The 23,789-nt window shown below is 46.4% G+C and overlaps 1 protein-coding gene across 3 annotated transcripts in view; it reads right to left on the bottom strand.

The window, feature by feature from the left end:
- Positions 1-19,566: 19,566 nt before the first annotated feature.
- TTI1 (TELO2 interacting protein 1) overlaps positions 19,567-23,789 on the bottom strand; it is a 44,719-nt gene continuing 40,496 nt past the window's right edge. For all 3 annotated transcript variants that reach the window (XM_045804596.2, XM_045804595.2, XM_087853591.1), the window contains one exon: positions 19,567-20,301. In XM_045804596.2, coding sequence (XP_045660552.2) covers positions 20,118-20,301 — 184 coding nt within the window. In that variant the 3' untranslated portion in view covers positions 19,567-20,117. The remainder of the gene's footprint in view (positions 20,302-23,789) is intronic.

The raw sequence follows: 23,789 nt of genomic DNA, 5'->3' as shown, positions 1-23,789 counted from the left end.
TTGTTTCACTTAACCACATGCAACAGGCCTTGCTTCTTACCAGCTCTCATTTTGGCTGCTCACTAAAGAGCATTCCAGCACACGGATGCACCACAATTACCCTAAGACTCACCTACTGATGACAGCTAAGTTATTTCTAATGCTTCCCCGTTACAGGTGATGATTCTCCAGATACAGTTCTATGAACTGCTCGGCACGTCTCCCCAAAAACCTTGACAATCTTAAAAAATTTGAGGGAGAATTTAAAGGGACACCGTGAAATGAGCATTGGCACTCTGAAACTGCTTTCATTCACCCACACAGGCGAGGGCAGGGCCCAGGAATCTGCATTGCCCACAAGCTTCCCTGCATGCTCGCTTGTGAGCCGTTGGGATCTCATGCGTGTATAGCAAGTTGTCTGAAAAGACACGCACCAAGCTGAGAGCTGTGGTTGCTTCTAAGGAGTGGAAAAGAAGGGACATACCCCAGTAGGCTGGCTATTTGTAAAGGACGAGTATTACACCTGTAACTTGATATGCATAGAGATATTTTTCAAAATCCAACCAGGAAACAAAAGTAAATAAAATGGAGGGAATCCTGGTATGTGCACCATGCGGGGTCTGAGTGGCCTTGACCAGGTCTCCTGGTGGTGCGGAGGGCTCTCCCTCTGAAGGAGTCCTTGATGCTCTGAGGAGCAGACCCTGGAGGCCTGTCCACCCCACTCTTCCTCCACGATGCTCTGCCATTTCCCTCCCCACTCCCACTTCTTGTTTTGCTTGATTTAGCCCTGACTTAGCTTAGGAATCCATGCTTGTTTGAGGCCACTTGTCTCAGTGAAGACTTGCCCACTCCCAGCCCTAGCGTGTGGGTCTCGATTAATCTAAGCTAGAGGCTCTTCACGTGGAGTCCATAGATCACCCCAATCAGGGGCCGTGGATGGTATGTGTGGGATTCACAAACTTGAGTGGGGGGAAGAAAACCCTCTATCTCTATTTTCACTAACCTCCAACTCAAATTTAGCATTTCCTTCTACTATGAATGTAAGCAACAAACCACAGTAGTGTTAGTAGTAACTTTGTGACTTTGTCCCCAATAGAAATCACAAATATTTTCATATCACAAAAGTTATTACAGTATCTCAGAACATTGTTCACACTCATCACTACTTCAAAATTATGGTTGTTATTAGATTTGCTGCTAGGATATGTTATTTAATGCACTAATAAAGAAGCGAGCTTATTCCTATATCACACGTTTTCAAAAATATATTTCGGAAACCGTATTTCAGTGTAATTGGTTTCCTTTGTAATCCCATCATTTTATTTTATGCAGTTAAAAATAGTCTTCTGAGAAGGGGTCCCTAGGTTTCTCCAGGCTGCCAAAGGGGTCCACGGCACAGAAGAGGTAGATAAACCCTGGTCCAAGCCAATGCTCGCAATTCCATTATCCTAGCTGGGGACTAGCTCAGGAAGTGTCATGTCACCTGGTGTGTTACGTTCACAATGAAATTTGAGGGGACATCTGCTGGAGGGAGAGTGGAGCCCCTTTGGGAAAGATTTCTTAAAAGGAGGTGCAAGGAAGTCATACTTTCTTCCTCTGCTTCTTAGTGTCTGAGCATGTATGCTGGGAATTTCTTATACCATTGGGCAACCATGCGGCGAGCGGCTGATTCACTTGAGATGTGGAAGCAACTGACGGGAAAAGCTCGGGTCTTTGAGGATGTGGTTGATCTGGTGAATTAGTCAGTTAAGAACTTCCCTACCCCTGCATTCCTGTCATCGGTGAATAAACCTCTTACGATTTAGGCCATTTGGGTCAGTTGTCAATTACTTGCCGACAAGAACACTTTCTTTAACCCACCGTGTTATTTTCATTGCCCCACATTTTCCATGCTTGATGGGAACCATCAGTGGAGTGGCATGGAGAAACAAGTCACCTCCTTCTTCCTCTCTGACCCTTGTTTTGATTGGTCACATCTCCTTTCCTTGAGGCTGAACATCTCAGGTCCTTCAACTGGACTCAAGAGACATGGTTGTGAGATCTGCTTCTACCCTTAACATGTATGTCTATCTAGGTCAGTGGTTCTCAAACTTCAGCATGCATCCGAATCATGCTAATGTTGGTTAACATTAGCTTGTTAAAACGTACATTTCTAGGTCCCACTCCGAGAGTTTCAGATTCAATAAGGCTGGAGTGGGTCCCCATAATTTGCATTTATAACAAATTCCTTCATGCTGCTGCTGCTGCTGGTCTTGGGGACCACCGTTTGAGAACCATTGGTCTAGGTCCCTATAAAAACACGGCTTCTTATGAAACCACTACTCAAGATAGGGTCTGACTAGTGTTAAGCAGACTATCACTTCTCTCAATATCAAGAATACGCTCTTAATATTGCAGCCCAAATTACTAACTGCTGTTTTACACTGTTGGACTCTATGTCACCAAACTCTGAAATCTGCATCATACAGTTGGCTCCTGAACTCTCTCCATATTCTAGAGAATGGGAAGTATCACTTGTTGAGTGCTTATTACGTATGTCAAGTGCTTTAATGAGTTATCCCATTTACTTCTTACAACAATCCTTGAAATGGGCAGCTATCTCTCTCTGGGGAGATGATACCCAGAGAAATAAAAAAATTCCCAAGGTCACCCAGCTGGTAAATAAATGAGGCACCCAGGATTTGAGCCTGGCGTACAGAACTCTACAATTAAGAACTCTCCCCTGCTTAACAGCATCTATTAATCAGCTGCCCTTTGGGGCCCAAGACAAATTTACCTAATTGTGCCTCATCCAGCTCATTCATCTTTCTTGTCTACAAGGTCGTCAAATGTGATTTTTGTCAAATGCCCTAGCTTTCTTGAGCCTCCAATTTCTCCTTCAGCCACAACTCAGCCCTTTTATTTTTGCACTCCTGCCCCAAAGAGAAGGTTAGGCTTTCTGAGTTGCATTTGGAGCCACATGAGTTTGGTTTCTGAAAGTGTTAACTGTGGGCACATTTTAATAAAGAACATTTTCTGGGCTACAGTTACATAAATGTTCTAATTTAATATGCAAATGTACCACAAGTGATTTAGGGTATGCTAGGCCTTTATTGTTCTAGTTGCAGTTATGTTGATTTAGCCCATAGCTTTATGGTTAATAATTTAGTAAGCAACCTTATTTTTTAATCTCCCTTTGTCCTCATGCCTCATCTTTTTCCACATTAAGGGACTTAAGCCTGCGCAAAGATTCAGTTTAATGAACCATCAATCCTTGAATAAATGTAGCTGCAAAAGGATTCCATTCAAATTCTAGGGATGGCATTAAGTTCATGAGTTTTCACCTTGATGGGATTCTTGGTTTCATCATGAATATAATGACTGACTTCATCCTTGGTAGTGCTTTTAGCATTATATTCTAATTTGCCTGATATTAACCATTGTTAGACCAGTTTTCTTTGGTTAGTATTTACCTGGGATATATTTTTCTGTCTATTTTGAACATTTCTGTGTCATTGTCTTAGGTATAGTATCTCTTATAGCTGGATTTTTATTTATTTTTTTTAGATTCATCTGGTAGTCTCTGTCTTTAATAGACAAGTTTAGCCCACTTACATTTATTGTGATTACTGATTTATTTGGTTTTCTTTTCTGCCATCTTATTTTGTGTGTGTGTTATGTGTGTTTTTTTCTATTGCCTTGAGATTGAGTGAAGAGCATGTGTGGTTAGTTTAATTTTTCCCTTCTTTCTTGACTTTTGATAAAAAGTGTTCTTTTAGAACCCCATCTCTTTTCCTCCCCCACTTATTTGAAGGCTATAAATCACACTTCTTTTAGTGGTTTTATTTTAATTTTTAGCATACTTATTTAACTACGTATTTTCTTAACAGTCTAAAGTTTTTCAGTATCTCTATTTTCCTCTTGACAAGACAACCCCTTTAACAATGTAACTATCATTTGAACTGCCCCCCACCCCATCTTCCTTGTTACTGTCTAGAATTTTAATTATACTGTTTTTCACAAAAATTAATATTTATATGATCAGAAATTAAGTAGATTTACCAATATATTTGACCAATTTCTGACTCAGTGATTTTCTTCTTTCACTTTCTGTTTTGCTGAAGTACATGCTTTAATGTACTTTCAATGAAGGTATGGGTGGTAAACTTTCTTAATCTATGAAAGTTTGAAAATGTCTGTAATTTGCTCTTCTTTTTCAGTGTTCCTCTAGCTGTGTATTGAGGGAGGTCGATTATGCTTTTCTTTTTTTAAAATATTTTTCTTTTTCTTTTTTTTTTAAGATTTTATTTTTATTTGAGAGAGAGAGAGTGTAAGCACAAGCGGGGGGAGGGGCAGAGGGAGAGGGAGTAGCAGATTCCCTACTGAGCAAGGAGCCCGATGTGGAGTTCAATCCCAGGACCCTGGGATCATGACCTGAGCCAAAGGCAGACGCTTAACTGACCGAGCCACCCAGGCACCCCTGATCTTGCTTTTCCCTCTGCACATTTAGGGTATTACTCTCTCGTCTCTGTCATCCATTGCTGTTGATGAGAAATCTGCTGTCAGCTCAGTTGGCCTTCTTTCATAGGCAGTTTGTCTTTATTCTTTTGTAACTCTTAAGATTTTTCTCTTTATTTTTGACATTCTGCTCTATCATTACAATTTTTCTGGTTGAGATTTATTTTTTTTTACCATCCTGTTTTAACCATTGGTATGTGTTTTTCATCTGAGAACTTTCTTTTTGGTTCTGAAATATTCTCAGGCACCATATCTTAAATATTGTACCTCCATGACATCCTTTATTCCATCCTTCTAGAATTTCTATTACACATATGTTGGAATCTTTCCATCTATTTACTATGTCTTAACTGTTCTTTCATATTTTCCATTTCATTATCTCTCTCTCTGGGTGAATTACTCAGGAATATCTATCAATTCACTAATCGTCTCTTCAAATATGTCTGATTTAGAGTTTATTCCATCTGAATTCACTTCAATAATGATACTTTTCATTTTTAATATTTCTCATTGTTTCTTTTTCACATCAATAGTTAATTCTGTTTTGGGGAGCCTGGGTGGCTCAGTTGGTTAAGTGTCCGACCGTTGGTTTTGGCTGAGGTCATGATCTCAGGGCCATGGGATTGAGCCCTGAGTGGGCTCCATGCTCAGTGTGGAGTCTGCTGAAGATTCTCTCCCTCTCCCTCTCTCTCCCCCTCTGCTCCCCCTTACCCTCTTCATGCACACAGGCAAACATTCTCTCTCTAAAATAAATAAATAAAATCTTCCCAAAAATAGTTAATTGTTTTACTTCATAACTTTTTCCTTTTTATAGGAAAGGAAGTCATTCCCGCCTTTACCTTTGTTAAAATCTTAAACTTGTTTTAGAGTCATTTCCAGATTGCTCTATTATTTGCACTTATCACAAAGGAATCCATTTGTTAAGAGTTGAGTTTACTGACTGTCTGAATGTCAGTTTTCTTCATAGGCTTGTCTTTAAGAGGAATCTTTCTGTCCGTTTTCTTCCTTTGCAGTTGTCTAAACCCAGACCCTGGGGACCCTAGTCCCAAACCAGGCTTCCTAAATGTGGTTCAAGATTCTCAGTTCTGAGTGATATCAGAGATGTCACACAGGAAATTAATGAGTCAGGGTGGCTTAGCTCAGGTCCCACTTTCCAGATCTGCATTGTTCCCCCTGTTACCCAAGATACAGTTTTAAGCAGTGAGTCTGATGCTAGGTGTCCAGTTCTCAAAGGATCCTTTTGGTCCCATTTACTCTGTAGGACTTGAATTCCTAGTCACTTCTGGGTCCTGAGCCTGGCAGGTCTGAGGCTTCAGCCTCCATTTACTTTGTATTTCTCAGCCCTTTCCATTCCAAAGAGAAGTTTACCATATTTGTGAGTTTGGCTATGTAATTTTATTTTAAAAACATAATTTATATATTATTGCAGTGTATAAACAGAGGTTATTTTTTCCCACTAATTCATGGACAGCGTGGTTAATTTTTCCTATGTCAGTTTTATTGAAGCATGATTTATATCCAGCAAAAGCACCAATTTAAAGTGTAAAATTCAATGAGCTTTGATAAATCTATAGTCCTGTAATCACCATTACAATCAAGAAAAGAATACTTCCATCACCCCCTGCCAAACTTCCCTTGTGACCCTCTACCATCAATCATCTTCCCCAAACTTCAGCCCCAGGTAATTACTGATCTGTTTTCTATCTGTGGATTAGTTTTGCCTTTCCTCCAATTTCAAATAAATTGAATCAGACAGTAGATACTCTTTTGTGTTTGGCTTCTCTCACTAAGCATAGTGATTTTGAGATTTATCCATATTGTGTCCCTGATACTTCATTCCTTTGTACTGTTGAGTAGTATTTTGTTTGTGAATTTATCACAATTTGTTTATCCATCCTTCTATTGATGGACATTTGGGTTGTTTCTGGTTTGAGGCTATTATATACAAATCTGCTACGTCCATTCATACACAAGTCTTTGTGTGGACATGTTTTCATTTCTCTTGGGTAAATATGTAAGACTGGGATTACTGGGCAGTAAGCTAAGTATATGTTTGACCTTACAAGAAACTTCCAAAGTGTTTTTCTAGGTGGCCACCCCATTTTGCATTTTCCATCTGCAGTGTGTGAGGGTTCTGGTTGAGGAACAGGCTATTTTTAAAGCATGAACTCAATGCCATCTTGACTGGAGGTGACTGTAAAAACACTTTAGAATGTATACTGAGCTATAAAATGCCAGGAATGGTAATGAAGGCTCTGTGAGGGCACAGACTCTTACGTGTCCTGTTTTCTGCTGCATCCCCAATGCCTGGCACCAGCCTGGGCTTATGGCACACACTCTGTGAATGACTCAATGAATAAAGATTTGCTTCTGACAAACGTTAACAGCTCATAAGAGTTGGGTCAAAGTTTGGATCTGCTACAACTTATTTAACCAGAGGAAGTTTTGGGGAGCCCTGTTTTCTCCTTCCCTAAATGTCACAAAAAACCCTTGTTTTGAGCTAGTTGGCATTTCTACCTTGAGCTCTACCGTCCCTTCAGCCAGGCTTCTCTTCACAGCTCAAGAAGGCCACGCTACCTCCCTGCACTGGGTGTGCATCTCAGCCAGCAGGAAGGAGAAAGAAGCGTGAGAGGGCGCATCTCTCTTTAAAGACACTTGTTTGACAGTGAAGACCATTTCTGCTTATCCGTCATGGGACAGAACTTAGTCACATGGCCACATCTAGCTGCAAGGGAGACCGGGAAATGTGGCCCCTTATTCTGACAGCTGTGTGCCTAGATAAATAGCAGGGTTCTTTGACTCAGAGGAAAGGGAAGATAGACATGAGATCACTTCCAGCCGGCCCCACTGCGAGCCTGACTTTGTCCTGAACTCTAGGCTCCACACCCTATGCTGTTTGAAAAACATGTTTATTCCCCAACTCCAGGGAGAAACTTTCGATTCACTATTCAAAAGAACAGGCTGGTGGGTATAGGAGGTGTCTCATTCAGCCCTTCCAGGCCCAACAGCCTGCCCCCAGACTAGCTACTCTGGCTCCTCCCTCAAGATTGCCTGCTCCAGCTACAAAGGTAGGGAGCAGTTGAAGGATGGTGCGTTTACAGAAGGGGGAAGTTAATGATGGGATCTGTTGGGGGCCCACACTGCTGAGCTCTCTGGCGCCCTGGGAGACCTACCTGAGGAAGCTCTGGTGGATCCTATCACTGGGCTGAGTGCAGAGAGCTGGTCCACGTGGCTGCCCTTCTCACAGTACATCAGGCTGGGGCTGATGTACTTGGGCTCTGGGAAACTTAGCAGCCTACAGTTCTGTCCCAGAGCTGAGTGTCCAATACAGTAGCCACCAGCCACATAGATCTATTGAAAATCAATAAATAAAATATTCAGTTCTTCAGGTATACCAGACACATTTCAAATGTGCAATAGACACATGAGACCAGTGGATACTATATTGGATAGCACAGATATAGAACACTTCCATCACTGAAGATGGTTCTATTGGATAGCACTGTTCCGGAGGAAAGGCACCTCAGGTCATATTAACAGAGGCAGAGTACCGAGAAAGAGGGAAGCTGATGGGGCTGGTCTACACTATGCCAGGCAGACCCCAGCTGGACCACTATGGTCTACGGGCCCCAGAGTGTGTGAGGGAAGCAAATGAGAGAGAGAGGAAGACATCCAGGCAAGGGTGACCAGAGTACAAAGGTGTAGGAAGTATATCTGTGTCTTGTTTAAAGTCATTTTAGCATGGGTTCCTCCAGAAGCAGATGCTGGGCCAAAAAATTCAGGGCAAGGCGTTTACTTGGGAGGTGATTCCAGGAAGTACCAGTAAGGGGACGGGGAAGTGAGACAGGGAAAGTGTGCATGGTCAGGCAAGTGATCATTGTGAGCAAGTGGGGCTCCATCCTACTGGGGTACTCTGGGAGTCAGTGCAGAGCACACATCTCAAAGTCATCCTGCCCGAGGGCTGGGACCTGTGGTTTTTCTACCTCAACTTCCTCAGTCATTGGCTGAGGGCTGCTTCCAGGGGTTAATTCACCAGAACTTCTGGCCTGCAAAGCATACAGACAGAAGGCCTTCCTTACCTGTAGAAAGTCCTCAGGCAAAGAGACACAAACATGGGGCAGCTGGAAGTTGGCTGGAGCACACTGGAGTGGTGAGACTAGCGGGATATGGGCTGGGCACTCAGCACTGTCCGCTACAAAGGAGGAAGACTGACATCCTTAACCCCAGACTCATCTCATACACACACACACACACACCCCTAATACATTTCTCACACTGGCTTCTTCCTTTTTTTCAGACTTACCCTGCTTCCTTCCCACCATAGGACCCTTGCATATACTGTTCTGGATGTCTGAGACACTCTTCTACTCCTTCTCATCCCCATTCATTTAGTTAAGTCCTACTTATTCTTCAGATCTTGGCTCAAATGACCTTTCCTCTAAGGAACCTTCCCTGAGGGACACCCCATCCCCACCCCAAAGCAATAAGTCCTCCAAGGGGCGCCTGGGTGGCTCAGTTGGTTAAGCATCTGCCTTCAGCTCAGGTCATGTTCAAAGGCTCCCTGCTTCTCCCTCTCCCTCTGTCTGCTTCTCCCCCTGCTTGTGCTCTCTCTGTCATATAAAATGAATAAAATCTTACAAAAAAAAATCATTCCTCCTGCTGCACTTTGTCCCAACTCCCTGTCCTATAAGCGTGTCATTATACGTGAGGTTAATTAATCCTGCCTTCCCAGTTGGACTATAAGGAAGGGATCTTGCTTGTCTTGTTCATAGCAACACATGGTAGGTCTTCAAGAAATGTATGATGAGTGAAAAAACGAAGGAATAAAAAAATGAGAAAATGAATGAATGAATTCCAATCAGATTGACTAAGACTCCCAGTAGCCAGAGAGGGAATTTACCAGCTAAAGACCCCAGGAAGAGGAGGAGGCTAATTAGCAATTCATTAGGATCCATTTTCACTTCCGTAGTCAATGCTAATCACTTGTTTGTTTAAAACGGGAAGTTCTGCACTCATTAAATCCACTAGTAAATGAAAATGTTTCTCAGGGAAGTCTGGCCTCCCACATTGGAGTGTAAATTCAAGGGCTGCACCCCCTCTTTTGTACAGACCTCCCAGATGTCAGCAAAGCAGGTGCTCACAAGCTGGAAATACCCTAGGTGAGGACCCTAGTCCTTTCTCATGGGAGGGGCCTGTTTCTCCAGCTCTCTGAGCTCGGGTTCTGCCCCTGTACAATGGGCACAGCATTCAATCTCATGGCTAGCAGTGAAGATTAGAAGGAGCTGTGCAGTCAGTAATGTCAGCTCACACCTTGGTATTATCCTCCCTGAAGACTGTGCATGGAGGGAGTCTATTTCGAGGATGTAGCTACCTGCAGCCCCACTGGTTTGAACTCTTCGAGTCTTGTTAGCAAACAGGCTCCTTTTCCCTCTAAGCAGCCCGTGTGTAGAGGGTGCTCACAGGCCATGTCCTGCCCACCCTTGCTTTGCACTAGCTCATTTAATCCTCACAGCCAGACCAACCAGGCAGCCATTGTTATATGCATTTGCAGGTGTGGAGACTGAGGTTTGGAGGGGAGAGGCTCTTGCCCTGGGTCTTTTCCCTTTGCCACGCTGAGCCGTCTCCTCAGGAAGCCATCTCTGAACCTTGAGGAAGAAATGCCTGTTCTGCCCAGTCTTATGCTTCATTAGGTGGGTCTGCCATTCCTGGGTCTTACTTATCTGAATGTTCCCAGGGGCCTGGTAGCTCTGCAGAAAAGAAACAGCTATGTTTGTCTGAGCGCTAACTAGCTTCAGGGCTCAGTGTGTGCCATGCATTAAATCACTGAGTCCTCAAACAATGCTTTGGGGGTAAGCTACTATTATCATCTCTAGCTTACAGATGAAGAAACCGACTTGTCAAAGATCACATGGTTAGTGCTGGAGAGGAAAGAATTTCCTCTGTCCTTCAAGGTCCTTCTAGCTGTACTAAGAATCAGATTGACAGGAGACAGATTAACAGGAGAAAATAAAATTTAATAGTGTGCACGCAGGGAATCCACACAGACACGGACATTCTGAAGACAGTGAAGCAGCATGATGCTTATATGAGCTAAGGAGAGTGGTAGGGGTCTGAGGATACAAAGGAGAGAAAGGCCATTAGCAGGAAGGTGAGAGGAGATGTTTGGAAAACAAAGATTGTCCTGTTGTGCAGATAAGTTCCTTAGGTAAAGAGGTATCTCTGCGAATAACTCTCTTCCCAGTACAAGCAGGCAGTTGAGGAGAAGGTAAAAAGCTTTTCCTGAATGGGATTTGATTGCTTTAACTCAAAATAATGTTCATGCCAAAGTGGCCCATCTTGGGGTGGCCGTCATTGACCCCCACACTGGAAAGTATGTAAATGGCAAAGGCAGTCTGCCTTCAGAGCCCCGTGCATTTCACTTCTGGAGGGACTGTTTTGTCCACACCTCAGGCCTCAGAAACTGTGGACAGGGAGGGGAGTTCTTGGGGGTGACATTGCAAGGGTGAGCTCTGCCCTCCACTCAACCAGAGCCCTGCAGAAAAGCCCCAGAGAACAACTTCCCAGGGGAAGGCTATCAAGCCACTTCTCAGGCACCTTTTGGGTGCCCACTGGCAGGGGAGCCCAGGCCCACCTTTGGAGTGTTAACCTTAAAAGTAAAATTACCAGTTATTTTACCCGCAAAAGATGGGTCTATTTAGTAATAAAAGAGAATTGCAATCTGGGACAAACAAGCTGTGGCAAAACCATCAGCAAGGAGAAAAGGGGTAAGTTGGGAAGGCTGTTATGAACTAAAAATCCACTGGAGTAAACTGGGAGTTTGAAGTGTGGTGGCTTCTCATTGGCTGAGCTGTTGCTGGGGGCATAAGGAAAACATCTCTTCTCCCACTGGGGTAGTGGAGTAGTATCCACATGCTAGGTCAAGTCTGCCCAAGGTCAAGTCTGTCTCTTCCTGCTGGGTCTGTAATTGACTGTGAGTGGTAGGGCATGGGAGCTCTCCCTGCTGAAATCTCCCCACTCCATTATAGTGATGTTTCCCATTACTAATTTTCACAGGGGTATGGAACAGACCAGCCTCCCTTCCCAAAGCTCATCCTTTTCTTCAGTCTCACTGTTCATGGTTCCCACCTCCCATCGACATGAGCAACACCCTGAATATGCTGTGTGAGCCTCTGTATGTGCTGCTTCCTCTACCCAGAGGGGTCCTTCCCTTTGTGTCTGACAGGCAAATACTGCAAAGCTAGCTTGGATGGCCTCTCCTCCATGAAGCCTCCCAGTTTCCTTTCAGTTCAACCTCTGTGATGCCATTTAGACCTCTAAGGTACCATCATCTGCCTCATGATGACCAGCTACTGGAGTGCACTCCCAGGGGCCAGGCCCTGAGTTTAGCACTTTCCAGTTGATTTCTCACCAAGCTCTCAGGGAGGTATTATTTTATATATATATATATATATTTTTATTAAAGATTTTATTTATTTATTCAAGAGGGAGAGAGTGCATGCAGGGGGAGGGGCAGAGGGAAAGGAAGAGGGAGAAGCAGACACCCCACTGAGTGCAGAGCCTGACTCGGGGCTTGATTCCAAGACCCTGAGATCATGACCTGAGCTGAAGTCAGACACTTAACCGACTGAGCCATCCAGGTGCCCGGGAAGGTATTATTTTTATTCCCATTTCATCAAGGCTCAGAGTGATGAAGAGAGTTGCCCAAAGCAGCAGGGTAGGATTCAAAGCCGAGCTGTCCATCTCCAGAGACCATGCTCTTAACTGCTGCTCCTGACCTCCTAATATAGAGGATAGCTGCCTCCTCGTGATGTCTTATTTAGCTCTCCTTTGAGCCTAGCCCCTAGCAGGCAGCATTTACGTCTTTTGTCTCTGGGCCTGGCCCATAGAAAGCCTCGAAGAATGCTTGTTGGATTGAACTGGTTTCCAACCTACAGATTTTGGATCCTGTTGCATAAATCTGATATAACTGATCATGTGACGTTAACAGCCTCAGGTTCGAGTCCTATCTTTGCCCAGAGGTCAGTCATCCTAATGTTGAGAGGAAGGCGCAAACCCCAGCCCCGTCCAAGGTGCTGAAGATGCGGTAAGGGAGGTGACCCCTCCATGGGGAAAAGGCGGCAAGCTCCAGACAGAGCTGTGGCAGGACAGAGGGCATCGTGTAGTGCCTTGAGAGCACAGAGCATGAGCCCTAAATCCTGTCTGGGAAGTTATGAAAGGCTCTGAGGCTCGACCTGCTTCTCTTGGGATTCTAAGGGACTCAGATGAGCCAGGGCATAGAGGGGAAATGATTTTCCTGCATGCACATAGGAGCCATGGGGGTGGGGATGGGGACTGACTGCACAGTGCCCAGCCATCCCCTCAAGAGATCCTTTCCAAGATCCCTTTGCATTTTTGGATTCAGCAATGCCTCTTCCCTCTCCAGCCCTAGTTCTAGTTGAGAAATGTAAAGTACAGGAGAGGAAATCCCGATGATATTAGGCTCCTGTCACCAAAATGTGACTTTACCATAGCATTATGGACTCACAAATGTCTTATATTTTAATAATAAAAAATTTTGTGAGTGAATAAGTTACACATGTATATCATTTAAAGATGTGAAGAGTATAAAGGGTATAATGTGAAAAGACTTCTTATCACTGGGCCTGTTGCCCTTCCTAGAGGCTGTCACTTGGGTGTTCTTTAAGAGAAATTCCACACATAAAGTACCCTCATCCCCCATAAATAGTTGCATTGTTCTGTTTGCCGTTTTGTTTAATAATGTATCTTGGACGTAGACACAGAGAACTAGCTCTTTCTTTTTAAAGGCCACATGGCAAAGTACATGTTAGTAAGCCAGGTCTCTCTGGATGGACCTTTAAGTTGTTTCCAGCCTTTTCTTAATGCAAATAATGCTTCAACAAACACTTTGCTCATCATTTTTGCACATGGACAAGGCAATTCCTAAAGCAGGACTGCTGAGTCAAAGGGTATGTGCATTTTAGATTCTGATAGCTATTGCTGTTTTATTCATTTTGTTACAGGGTTGTACCGTTTTTATTTAATCAGCCCCTCCTTCCCTCCCCAAGCTCTTCTCCTACTTTCTTCTCAATCTCCGTATTTACTTTTATGAAATAGTTAACAGTAACATTTCATGGCTTTTGATGTATCATCCTTCAGTGTATGTAGTTCACTAGAATGTCTGTGTTGCATGGGGGGGGGCACAGGGGTGTTTTAGCCTCTTTTGGATGGATGTTTATATCCTATGATTAGGTCATTTCCTATCTTTTGCACCCAGTCTCTCGAGATATTAATGCAAAGCATTAGGCATAATGCCTGACACATACCAGGCATTCAGTATTTGTGAGTTTCTGTAAATCACAATGTTGCAGTGACTCACCTATGCACGTACGTCTTTGTGCACATGTGTGAACATTAAATTCTTAGAAGCAGAATTGCTGGTCAAAAGGTGCATGCATTCAAATTTGGTAATACTGCCAAATTGACCTCCAAAGAGCCTGTGCCACCTTACATGCCCGTTTACCCACATACTTGCCAACACTTTATTATCAAGTCACAGATGTTTTAGGGGGTGGAACAAAGCTTGGAGACTGACTGGTTCAAACCGTTTATGGAGCAGACAGGAACACTGAGGCCCAGGGATGGGGAGGGAGTGCCCAAGGTCACCTGTGAGCTATAGCACGGTTCAATTTGCATTTGGGGCCTCTCTGTCCCCTTCTAGGGAACTGGGCAGTGTCCTAGGTGGAATGTGTGAGCGCACTGGATGGGTTCCATGAGGCGAGAGAGGACACGAAGATGGGGCGAAGGGGAGGTGGGTCTGTGTCTACTCCCTGCCTCTGCCTTGGGGAATGCCACATTTTTATTTCACGAAGAAACTTCTGACTCTTCTCCACTACTTCTCTCCACCTCTCCCCCCACCAACATCTTCTCCCTTGGAAACGGCCTCAGAGATTCTGAAAGGTGCTTTCCTTACTTCTGAGCCCGCCTGTGTGGGAGGAAGCTGAGGACGTGAGGGTACTGACTGAGAGAGCAGGTTGAGACCCAGGAGCTGTTGTGCAAAAAGAATGGTAAATTATATAAGGAGGGAAAGCGGAAGGGTGGGGGCTGGAGGCAGCCATTCATCAGTGCTTTTTAACCCTTTCCTGCTGCAAAAGCAGGCAGTCCCGGCCAGAGGCTGGGAGATGGCTGCAGTGAGAGACATTTTCATAAATGGTTTGTGCTGAAGGCTTTGAAGGGAGGACAGCATCGCTCCCTCCTCGCCCTTTGCAGACAGGCTTTGTACTCTGGGTAAAACTGTCGGAAAAGGTAGAACAGCTCCTAATCTAGGAGATGATTCCTGTGGGAAATCAGGCTGCTTTTCAAGCGTAATTTGAAAAGCCGCTGCCTCCAAAACTTCAGTGGTGGCGGGGGGCGGGGGGTGCAGAGAGAAGAATGCCATTTATAAAGCAATCAACGCTTTGACAGAGTCAGCCATCACTCAGAATTATTTTCCGAAATTTGGCCTCTATTCCGTACTCTGGAGGAAAGGCAGTATGGGCACTTTGCTTCCAATCAAGCCCGACACAGAGGCTGGGGTAAGTCACACAAAGGGAGAAGGGCCCCGCGCTGTTCATCACAGCTGGAGCTGCGGAAAATCATTTCTAGGGCTTCTCAACTCCCCGGCACGAGCTGGAGGAAGCCTCATCAGAGGTTCCATTCATCTCACTTCTTACTTTTAAACTTTAAAGCACATATTTATGTGCCTCAAGTTGCCCATGAACCACGGCATGTCAAACAGTTTGGGGTTGATGGAAGAGGTACATTTTCTCGTCCTGGGACTTTCGAAAACACAATTTCATCGCCAGTCTCTCCCCCTTCCGATTGCTCCTGGATGCTGTCACGAGATGAATATTCCTAAAATGCTGCTTTCAATGCATTACTCACCTGTTCAAGAACCTTCCAAGGCCACTTGATCTGTTAAAGCTGGAATCCCTTGGTTGGCGTTCAATGCCCTTCATAAATGTGGCCTCAGCGAGCACAACCGGCTAACACATACCCTCCTGGGCTGCCGGGCCGCACTGGTCACCAGCCACAGACGTGGGGTGGTGACTGTCTCTCACTGTTGCGCGCTGCCCACTCTGCAGCTCTTTTCCTGGTAACCAAATGCAGTGCTTCCTTTTGGGGGGAAATCACTGCACCCCAACTCTGTCTCCATATGGTTTGGGTGAGCGGATCTGAGCACATGCCTCCAGGCCTGCCAGGAGAATGCCATGGCTCCAGAGGCGGCAAAGTAAGGTCCGAGGGCAAAATAATGGCCCACGGACTATTTTGTAAGGATTTGACACATTTAAAAGGTTGTAAAAAAAAAAAAATCAAAGAAGATGCCACAGAGATCTATGGCCTGCAAAGCCTAAAATATTCACCATCTGTCCCTGCATGGAGACAGTTTGCCAAAACCTGCTTGGATGCACAATGGTTGGTCTGGGGCAGGGCAAAGGACTGACTGAGCTGAGAAGGGCTGATCCTAGGACTTGAGTTTGGAGCCACCTGCAGGAGGTGCACACTCTCCTAGGCTTGTTCAACTCCGAGAACCTCAGCCTGGAACGGCTGGCCATCCTGGACACTTTATAGAGACATGCTGCTAAAACACAGAGCCTGGCCATGGGAGCTGGAGCCAGCGGGGCTGCTCGTTATGTGAGCCCAGGCATCGCTTTCTGCTCCAGCCAGTTTGAGTCGGGTCTCCTGTCAGTTGCCACCGAAGGAGTTCTGATGAGTGCAGGGATGCCCCGCGGCCTTTGTTATGTCATTTTCCTTGTCTGGAATGCCCTTCATTCTCTCTTCCTGCCAACAATCTGCCTGTCCGACCAGGATCTTACCCTCCCTCCATTGGGGTCATCCTTAGCTCCCAGGTGGTTTATTCTGAGATGTAACCATCTCCTTCTTCAGCGGTAACTGTCCAGAGGAGTATGTATTGCATCCTGCCGAAGCCGTGAGCAGTGGGGTTGGAGGGAGGGAAGGGATGCACAACGTCGAAGCCCCAGGCACCCTAAACAAGACAGCACTTACTCCTGCTCACTCCAGCCATTCACAGAGGCAGAGGCAGCGACTCTCATCTTAGAGATGGGAAAATGAAGGAAAGTGACTCGCTCAAGGTCACACAGGTACTAAGGGGTAAAGTCAGAAACCAAGCCCAGGCTGAAGAGCTCCAGATCATCCGTGCTCTTTCCACAATACGAGCCTCCTGAGGACCACGCCCAACCCTTTGCAGGATCCCCCGTTCCATCACTGTGCTTTCCTGAAGCCCCCAGCAGGCATCCACGGCCCGCAGATCAGAGCTCAATATCTCAACCTGAATGAAACTCCAGGCCTTTCAGTACCTACCCTTAACTCCAGCAGAACCAACTCGGAAACCCTGAATGAAAGGAGGAACCCTCACGCAGGTTTAACAGGGGGAAACGATCACTTTGAGAAGCCCACATAAACAAGGACTAGAATGAGTCAGCTGGATGGGTTCAAATTAAAGTTGCCTGGATATAATAATGACTGGAGAGGCACTCTAATTAGGTGGGTTTTTTTGTTTTGTTTCTTAATCAAATGCAACAATCTGCCTGCAGGAATCCAAAAGCAACTCAGGGTGTCTTTACTCTTTGAGGACGAGATGGGTTTTTGGAACACCGTGGCAAATGCTCCCACATGGCTTGTCTCCTGGAGAGCCTCCCAAGGGCCCAAGCGGCACCACGGTGCAGGATGTGCGTGCACGCTCCCCTGCCTCTTGGCACACCATTGTGGCCTGCATGCCCAGCAGCCTGCGAGAGCAGACTACTCCAATCATCCTGGAAGCTAGGTAATACCTGATAAGTCCCACCACCTCTCTGACCTGTTTTCTCATTTGTCAGGACCTAGAGATTGAATTAGCCTAGCACTTTGTGTCCCCAGTGGAATTAGGAACAATGCTGTGAATCTTTTTACAGTCCTCTCAATTAGAGGGCATTTTCCCCCTTTCCCAAAGGAAATCATCCTAGAATTTTAAAACTAGAAGAGAGTTAAGTGATTATCTCTCTTTCAGGGGTTCGTAACTTGGGGTCCCTGGAGACTCATAGGTGAAGTCTCTAGAATTGTACATAGAATTTGTGAGGTCAGCTAAGTAGCGCCACCCCTCCCCCAGCAGGAGAGGAGATGGTACATGACTGCAGTCTTGGAGGACATGGTGCCCTCCTGGGAGGGAGAGGGGGAGAGGAGGGACATTTCTGGGGGAGCGGGTCCTGAGATGTCATCAGATTCCTGGAAGGACCCAGGATCCCCAAATTAAGCTCTCTCTCTCTGGCCCATTGTCTCCACTTTACAGGGAGGAGAACTGAGGCCCAGAGAGAGGGAGAGCCTCTAATGACTCAGTGGCAGAGCCAGACCAGAAGCCAGGCTGCTGCCACATAGACCCGAACTGGACATCCTATGCCCTTGCAGAGAAGACCCTAATAGGAGATGAGTGGGCCTCTCCAGAACTGGCTGGGGGCCATTGCTCCAATATGTCGCCATGCCAGCTGCCTTCTGCGTTTCATAGAGCTTGGGTATTATCCACATCACTGGAGGAGTCATCCGGATGGTGTCTCACCATGCATATGGCGAGGAAGCATTCATCATTCCTAGGATCCTTCAGCGCACACGTGTGCGTGTGTGTGTGTGCACGTGCACATTTGCCTTTTCTACACAAACTCCCTCAACGTTACTGCATGGTTAATGCAGGGAACGTTGCCTCTACACAAGCACTTGAGCTAAAGGCAAGCCGGCACGGTGGGACCGGACAGCACTACTCTGCGCTCCCTCACGAGGGAGTGAATCCAGGTGAAAATCGCCAATGACTGCCGGTCTCGTTAGAGATCAGATATTAAACGCCTCCTGATGGGAGTAAATAATAGCACTTATGGAGGAGTGTTGCCAAAAACAACAACAAAAAAACCCAAACTGGATCACGCTTCTTGCTCTGCCTCCCCATTTATGGGAAATGCAGGTGATAGGAGCAGCCTGTGAAATGACCCCCACAGGGATGTAATCAGTAGATCCAGACTGTGGGAAATGCTGTAGGATAAATGACCTTGTTTCCTCAACGAAAACGTACAGGGAGAGGAAAGAGAGGTGCAGAGGGAATCTATAAATTAAGAGAGATTTATTAAGGGACATATAGATAACAGCAAAGTATATACCTTATTTGGATCCTGATTCAACACGCTGGGGAAATTGAAACACGGCATACAATACGAAAGGACAGCTGCTAATTTGTTTAGGTGTGATAATGCTATTGTGGTTGCACGGTTTATTTATTTTTAAAAAAGATTTGAGAGAGAGAGAGAGACAGCACATGAGCAGGGGGAGCAGAGGGAGAGAGAGAATCTCAAGCAGACGCCCCACAGGGTGTGAAGCCCGACTTGGGGCGGGATCCCAGAACCCTGAGATCATGACACGAGCCGAAGGCTGACTTAAGCCACCCAGGCACCCCGTGGTTGTGTTTTAAAAAAAGGTTTGGATAGGACATCTGGGATGTGCTTCAAAATATTCCGGAGCCTGGGTGAGCTGGGGGGGAGGCAAATGCGTGAGGGTCGGTAGCAATGAAGCGAAGCTTGCCATGCGCGGGTAACTGGTGCGCTGAGTTACAGGTACACGGGGCTTGCTGTATACTCTTGCCCATAATAAAAAGTAAAAAATAATCAATCTCCTACTTAACAGGTATGCAAAAAACTGTCATGAGTATTGTCTTTGGGGAGGGAAACCAGATGTCTGGGGAACAAGGTGGGGAGACTGACTTCACTGTTTCTGTTTTGTACTGCTTGGATTTTATGCCATGGCTCTGTATTACCCATTCAAGAACATAAACTCGTTTCTTAAAAAGCACCCAATTTAGGGACACCTGGGTGGCTCCGTCGCTTAAGCCACCGCCTTCAGCTCAGGTCACGATCCCAGGGTGCTGGGATCGAGTCCTGCATTCAGCTCCTTGCTCAGCAGGGAGCCTGCTTCTCCCTCTGCCTGCCGCTCCCCCTCTTTCTGCTGTCTCTCTGACAAATAAATTAAAAAAAAAAAAAGCACCCAACTTAAATAACAAACTTTAAAGTGAGCTCTTGAACATAGTTTTCATCCAAGAAGTGCCTTTATTTCATTTCTTCCAAGTAACAGGTTAGGTACAATGAGTTTGCTCCAGCTCACTGTTCCAGGAGAGGAGGTGTGTGTGTCTGTGACGCAGGGCTGCGTTCTGAAGACTCCTGGGTGCGTGGTACTTCCACGTGGTCCTCAGGTGCTCAGGGGACACACTCGGTGCATAGTAGAGGCCCCTGTCCATACGTCCCTAGGCTCTTCGGTGTGGGGGTGCGTGTGTGGTGAGGACGGTCTGTGGGGCAGCTGGGGCCGAGGAGATGGTAAGCGAAGGAGTTAAGCCCTTAGAGCTGCGAGACAATGTCATTTGAAAACACCAGGTATGAAATATAAATAACAGTCAGCCAGTCAGCTACTTTCCTTCAATCCAATTTCTAAGCAGTTGTGTGATCGATCAATTTATAAATCGATTGGCTGTCTAATCCACCTTCGCCGTCTTCTCTGCCACCACCTGGGGCCAGGGTGGGGTCAGTCCCGCCTGCGGGGACAGGGATACTGAGTGCAGCATCCGGGTGCGTGTGGGGGGGTCACTGCAGCTCCTGGAGCAGGCGGAGCACATTGGCCGCGTAGGGGTTCCCCTGCCCGGTGATCCCTCGCAGATGCACGGGGTGGAGGCTGGGGTGGGGAGGTGTGAGCTGCTCGGGGCAGTAAAGTTCGTTCAGGAGAAACCAGGTGGAGTCCGGGTCCACCTTCATCAGGTGGAGGAAAACCCTGCGGAGAGACGGAAGGGAGGGTGGGCTGGGCTCTCAAGAGAGAGAAGGGAGAGCGGCTGGTGTTCTCCCGGAGACGCTGCTTACTGGGTTATTTGGGGGAGAACCTGATAATAACATCAAATCCCTTTGAACAGCAGAGCAAAGCCACTGTAGTTCGTAAGACAGGGCCATGAGGATGGACCCACAGCATATGAAGAGTTTCATATCCATTGACATTGAGAAGAAAATTAGTCTGAGCAGAACAATACTGACATCAAACAAGCTCTTGGCGAAGAAACCCAGTTAAGTTCTGGGGTGTCAAGCAGGAGTTTTCAAAGAAAACTGACAGGGCCTACCCGTCACTCCAGGCTCACAGGGTAAGCCCACACTCCGGAGTCTCCAGGTCCTCATCCCTGGCCCGCCAGCTTGCTGCTGACCTCTGTAGCTCGGCCCCTTCCGGCCACCAAGAGCCATGGGTTCCTGGTAGTCTGGACATGCTCACACAGGGATCAGACCCAGCTACTCTCCTGCAGCAGAAACCGGCTGAGCCAGAGCACTGGCGTCCTACACGTGACAGGGACAGAACTGAAGGGCCTGGGCCACCCAACACCATACGCTCCCTAAGGGTGAGGTTCTTTAACTTGGCCTGAACCTTGGGGTTGCCACCCTTGCCTCTCTCTTATCTGTTCATATCCCATTTCTGAATGACCAACCATGTGCCCAAGGCCACTGCACTGAGCAGTCCAAGTATAAACTTCATACCCCTGGCTGACTCAGTGATTCAGAGTCCGGCTTTTCAATCCCAGGAAGGATGAGACCCTCCCCCGGATAGGCAGCTCCCTGTTGGCACATGTCACCTGCTCCGAGAGGTTGGTCTTCCTGGACCATTTTGCTTAGGCGGCTGCCCCCTATTTTTCTCTTTCAGGATAGCCCTCCCAGCACTTACTGTCTATTGACCATCTCCCCTTCTCACAATACAGCTCCTGAGGGCTGTGACCACACCTTTTTGCTTCACTGCTGCACCCGGATGGCATAGGGTAAGCTCTCAACGAATACCTGACCCAACAGGTTCTTACATTTAAGAAGTGATTTATGACACTGCATGATAATGGCTTAAGATGACACACCTCTCTGGAAAATTACATCCTACAAAGGGATCTAAAGGAGAGGTCAAGTGTTCATCACCAGGGAAGGTCGAGGGAAGGATACCAAGAGGATTCACGTTATCACGGACACCCCTGCCCTGTGGCTGTGGGAGATTATTCAAGTGGGCTTGGTCTCAGTCTCATGCTAAAAATGGGGGATATACTTCATTTGGGGTTTTGCTGAGGCTTAAATGAGAAAACAGATCCAGCCCTACACAGCATCTAGCCCATGTGGTCCCTATCTACCAAGTAATAGGGTGGACAGCATATATCTGATGAGTCACATTTAATTCCTGATGACCTAGGAGCCGCTCCCATATTGTTGGACAGCAAACAGGAATTTAAATGCTTGCTGAATGGAGCTAAATTCTGTTCTAATTCTGTTCATCTGAAAACCCCGTGCCCTTGGGGGATTTGGGTTTTACTCTGGGGGGAAGCCAGTTTTGCTTTCTTCCCGGGGTTTAATAGACATCTGCTAAGGAGGCAAGGGAGGCAGGTGGGAGGGGGCCCTTTGAAAATTTTTCTGGACTGGTTTGTGCCTACACAATTTAAGTTTTCTTTACTTAGGATAATCTCGTGCTTATAATCTCAGCGGGGGGTGCAGGAGAAGTGATTAGAATATTCTAATTCATCGTTTCCACTTCACCGCAGAAAGGAGATGGGGCCTGCGTGGGAGACAATTTTTGTTTAAAAACAAAAATATCTTTGATAATTAGAGTGGCAAGGGAAATTATGAAAAAACACACCAAAAATGGGAAGCTGATTTCTATTTACATGTGACACAGTTGACAGTTTTCCCTGGTGCCAAAGACGGTTAGAATGCAAATGGTTTCATTTGATTTTTTTTTCCCCTTCCAGAGCTGCAACGGTTTCTCAGGCTACAGCCTGGCACACTGAGGAATATTTTGATGTGGGCAACACCCAGCGACGTGAGGCCATGGCCCACCTCAGTCACGGCTCTGCTCTGACTTAACACGGCACGAACACGTTGCGATGTTCACTGTGAATCCTTTTTAACATGCTAAATGCAGATGTCGAACTCGTTGGCAGGAAAGGAAAGGGAAAGAAGCCACTCTCCTCGCCCTGTGAGAACTCTAAATACAATGCTCACAGGGAGGCAAAGGAAGAACGTGTGTACAAAGTTCACCTTCTTTTATTAAGTGAGAGCCAAACTCTTGCAAGAATTATTTTGGGTCTCCTTTCTTAGCTCTTAAAGGGGCAGACTCCCCAGAATGGCAGGCATCCTGCCTCTGGGGCTTGGAGCAAATTACCTTGCCACGGGAACCTGTTTCCTCTTTCTCCAAAGGAAGAGGTTCACACCCGCCCCGCCCTTCTCACAAGTTTGTGGCGAGGCTCTAAGGAGACGAGGTGCAGGAAAACACTTTGAAGTGTATAATGAAAACACTGCTTCTTCCAGAGAGTATGTGTGTCTGAGGAATAATTATCACTACCAACCTCTGCAGCACCGCCACACCACGGAAACTTCTCAGACACTCTGAAAAGGGCAAAACATTTGTCTTTTGTTTCACTCGCAATTTCCTTCATACTGACTTGGTGGGGGTCCCAGGTCTCAGCCAGTGGCACTCTCCTTCCGCCTGTTATTTTCAGGAAGAAACAAATGCAATGTTCTTCGCCCTCTGTGTGCCCGAGGCTGGGAGCAAATGGCATGCTGGGCAACCAAGTGCTGGCAGGTGGAGCCGTGCTCTTGCTCGGCGAAAGGCACGCAACCTGCTGAACTCTGAACGCGGACACATTCTGACCCTGAACCCTTGTCCACTTTAAGCCCCTGGAAGCTGAACGGATGCCCCGGTTTGGTCTAAGAGCTCAGGGGCCCAGCTTTGTTCCAAACTCTGGTACCGCTTTGCCCTGCAGCCAGTTCTTACCCATTCTGAGCTGGGGAGAGGGGTCCCCAGAAAGTGAAGAGCCCAAAGCTGAAGACCTTAGAAGTCCTTTTGCATAATCAAAAGCCAGAAGACAAAGAGAGGACCTCCGCTTTGAAGTGACTGGGGTAACTGCCTGGAAAATGTTCCTCATACATTGTGAGACATGGCAGAGACGGCCGTTGAACGTGCCAAATGGCCAGCTCCAGGTTTGTTCAAACCCAAAGAGAAACACTTAAAAAATATATATGTACACCATTTAAGTCCTGAACAAAAATTTCTTTCTCCTTCCCCCAGGCCCAAATCAGTGGCTCCGGGGAGCACAGTTATCAAGAGATTATCTGGTCCCCAGAGTTTCGGGAGGCACTCAGCTGTGCCTCATGCCTCCGAGTGTCCTGAGGCGAGTGATTATCTCTCAATAACCTGTAGGGCCGTGTAGCTTAAATGATAACTTGACTTTAAAAAATTTAGAACTCGCCGTT

The sequence above is a fragment of the Ursus americanus genome, chromosome 22, assembly GCF_024610735.1.
Source record: "Ursus americanus isolate L20-20 chromosome 22, mUrsAme1.1.p, whole genome shotgun sequence".
Classification (NCBI taxonomy): Eukaryota; Metazoa; Chordata; class Mammalia; order Carnivora; family Ursidae; genus Ursus; species Ursus americanus.
This window is presented reverse-complemented; position numbering and strand designations above follow the sequence as displayed.